At 46.1% G+C, this 3718-nt stretch overlaps 1 protein-coding gene across 1 annotated transcript; it reads right to left on the reverse strand.

Moving 5' to 3' along the window:
- Positions 1–1300: 1300 nt before the first annotated feature.
- On the reverse strand, positions 1301–2216 carry LOC140218893 (uncharacterized). Its single transcript, XM_072288598.1, has 2 exons — positions 2208–2216; positions 1301–2140 (listed from the first exon to the last, which is right to left on the reverse strand). The coding sequence occupies exons 1-2, from the start codon at positions 2214–2216 to the stop codon at positions 1385–1387; spliced, it is 765 nt and encodes a 254-aa protein (XP_072144699.1). The 3' UTR covers positions 1301–1384.
- Between the last annotated feature and the right edge of the window lie 1502 nt (positions 2217–3718).

Raw genomic sequence — 3718 nt, forward strand, 5'->3', positions numbered from 1 at the left:
CAGGACCAGATGCGGAGCTAACTTTAACGTTCTTGAGTAGTGAAACAACTCCCTGTTCTGTTATGTCTATGTTTTCCATTTGTTCGAAGCCGGTAGGAATTGGTAAGTCTTTCACAATAGCAGCAGTGCCGGAAAATATTGATTGGAAGTAGTGATTGAAGTGCTCAGTTTTGCTGGTTACGTCATCACCGTAATTTACGTCATCTATAGTATCAGGCACAGTTACTTTGTTGTTCCCTTTACTTTTGACATACTTCCAGAGATCTTTCGGATTAGATTTTATTTTATCACCTAATGTGCGCAGGTATGTAGCCTCAGCGTTCCTCATTTCTTAGTTGATAGTCTTGGTTAGGTCTTTCATCAAGGTACGTGTCGGAATCCGGGCATGCGCAATATTTGCGATATAATCGGTGCCTTCTGTTAATAATTGATCGAAGGTTGTGGTTCATCCATGGCTTATCAGTTTGCCGTAGGGACGATACGATGCGTGATGGGACGTAAACTTGAACTAACGACAATAGCTTAGCTTTAAACAAACACCAGGCAGAATTGACGTCGATGTTTGAGGTGTGTCGACGAAATTCAGGTAGAAAGCCGTCAAGTTCCAGAGATAGCGATGAGTAATCTGCTTTATTATAAAAGAACACCTTCCGTGGTGGTGGGCTTTTTCGGCGCATAGCAGTACACGTTAGTTTTGCAGTAACGACTTCGTGGTCACTTATACCGGGAATTACGGTGACGCTGGATACAAGATCTCGATCGTTACAGAGGAACAGATCAATTATGCTTTCATTAGCTGATCCTAACCTTGTTGAGCGCTCAACAAACTGGAACAGAGAGTTGGCTTTTGTCAGCTCGCAAAATGCTGTGGAAATAAGAGATGAGGAATTGTTTTGCGGTTGAAAGTTTTCCCATTTCATATGGGGAAAGTTAAAGTCGCCACCAAGAATAATATATGTCGTGTTTAACGAGAGCATGATGTCATTCATTTGAAACAAAGGCTTCGGTGACCTGCAGTTTGGGGGCCTGTAGAACGATCCGATTGCTACAGAGTGGCCGTTTGCGAGCATCACCCTACACCAGACCGTTTCGCAAAGGCAGCTTTCTACGTTGATGGGAGTGCTGCTGAGACTGCTGTGGATCAAAACAAAGACGCCACCACCGTGGCAGTTGCGGTCTTTTCTGTAAACAGTGTAGTCTGACGGAAATAGTTCGTTGTTGTAGACTGAACTATCTAGCCATGACTCTGTGCCAATGACTACATGCGGTTTTGTCGATTCCAAAAGAGATTCAACTCATGTTTTTTGTTTTTTAGACTTCGACAATTCACGACAATGAAATTCAGGTTGTGAGCCGTCTTCCGAGATGTAGCGAACTGTGATGGCTATCCGTCTAACTCGATTACGTTATCGGAATCAGCATTGTACTTGTAGGTCTTTTTACCTATTTTGAGCTTATTGAAGATAAGTTTGAAATCACTGCCACGTGATTTAGCAAACTGAAGCAACTTCTTGCGCTCAAAACAAACCTTCTTAGAGTAGTCTTCACTAATGCCAAATCCTGTTCCCTTTAGTCTCGAGGCGGCCTCAAGGACGCGTTGTCTTTCTTTAAATGACATAAATTTTACTATTAATGGTCTTTTCTTGTGCTCAGAGTACCGCCCTATTCTATGTGCTCTCTCCATAGATTGTAGTTCAAGTGACACATTTAATTTCTCTGCACAGAAGGACGTAATCTTTTCTTCTGATTCAGCCCATGTTTCGTTCGCGGTGTCGGGAAGGCCGACAAAAATCAAGTTATTCCGGCGAGACCTATCTTCTAGGTCGTCTTGGCTATCACGCATTGAGGCAAGTGCAGAAGTGGCCGAGTCAACACGACATGAAATCCTTTCTATCGTGGCATGCAGTGATGTGACGCGTGATGCGGTTTCCTCAGCGAATTGAACTTTGACACTCAAATCGTTTATCTTTTGTTCCATAGCTTGCTGATTAGCTCGAAGGCAGCGGATCTCATCTAGTATGTCGGACTGCCCTTGCATCATCAATGGAATTTTCATAACAGCTTGAAACATTTGCTGTTCTTGTTCAGTAGAAAGGGGTCCTGGATTTTGTTCTACATCTCCAGAGAGCAGTAAGTAAATCTTAGACAGACAACCAGGGCTAAAAATGCAACTTAACCCAAAATAACACAGTTTGCTTGCAGCGAACAGTAAGCATGCAATGGGATCTGACGCCGATTTTTTAAATGGCTTGCCATTCACGAAACGGTAGGAGTAACTAACCTGCATAAAAAGTAGGCGTAAATTTCTGGTAGCCATGTCGGCGCCAGATCCCAGAGTGGCGTGGCGAGGCAGCTGCTTATGTAGTTTTCTGTCCGGGGCTGACCCCTGTTGCCAGCAGACGAGTTGTTCAACCACAGGTGTCGCTGTGGCGTCCAGTGTTCCTTGTAGAACCGAGAAGCGAAGAGTCGGGCAGGTGCCGTCAGAGTCGAAAGGTGTCGTGATCAGCGCTCCGCGTCGAACCGGAAAGCAAAGGGCCGTACTGCTGTCGGTCAATCCGGCGCTCTCGGCGCTCAGGGGACACGTCAAGTTGGCGAACACGTAAGCAGCGTACGTCATCTGCATAAAAAGTAGGCGTAAATTTCTGGTAGCCATGTCGGCTGCCAGATCTCTCTCCACAAAGGAATGGCCGCCACTTCCGCGTACACGACCGCCAGAAGAGCCGCAGAAGAAGCCGCCCCCAGTACAGCAAGGTGCTGTATCCGAGGAGTCGCGGAAAACAGATGAGCAAGTGATAGCACTTATCAGGCCTTTAATGAATGCCATTCGCGTGCTGCTAAGCAACATGCACACGCCGTCTGCCAGAAGTGCGCTTCAAGTACTCGACGCTCTGAGTCCGGTGCTTGCAACCCTTGAGTAGATCATGGCTCCACAGCCACGGTCTTTTAGGGAAGAGGTCCGACAAGCAGCTATTTTTCAGTGGAATGCCCGTGGACTCAGAGCGCGCCTTTCGGATTTCCGTCGCTTCGTGTTCCCCAATATGTTTCCCATTATCGTCATTTGCGAGCCGAACTTATCGAACAAAATCAGGCTTTCTGGATATGAATCATTTATGTCGTCAGCAGTTTATGAAAACAGTCAGGTTTTGGTGTTTATTCGCCGTGACCTCACCTACACTCATCAGCCTGTACCACCTAATGACAGTAATCAATATATATGCCTAAACGTAAGGAAAAAGAATCTGGCCTTCACTTTTGTAGGCGCCTACCTATCTCCGTCAAGTCGATTTGATTACAAAAGACTACGAGACATCCTTTCCTCCGCTTCCAATCCCTGGGTCATCACTGGAGATTTCAACGCCCATCATACACTCTGGGGAAGTCCGATCATCAACGCAAGAGGCAGAGCTCTGGTATCTTTCGCCTCCAGTAATGAACTTTGGCTGCTGAATGATAGAAGTCCTACGTTCTTACGTGGCTCCACGTACAGCAGATGTCTTGACTTGGCTTTCGTCTCACGAAGCCTAGTCAGACGTGCAGGGTGGTTTGCGGACATAGAGACGCACGGAAGCGACCATATCCCCACTACACTACATCAAAAAAAAACACACTACAGCAAGCACTACATCAAAAAAACACACTAACAAGACGGTCGCCTGGAGATAGCAATAGGGGCTTAGTGGTACGGCATATCTTATTTTGTTCTAGCGCAAGCTTGACA

This window comes from Dermacentor andersoni, chromosome 6 (assembly GCF_023375885.2).
Source record: "Dermacentor andersoni chromosome 6, qqDerAnde1_hic_scaffold, whole genome shotgun sequence".
In the NCBI taxonomy this organism is placed as follows: Eukaryota; Metazoa; Arthropoda; class Arachnida; order Ixodida; family Ixodidae; genus Dermacentor; species Dermacentor andersoni.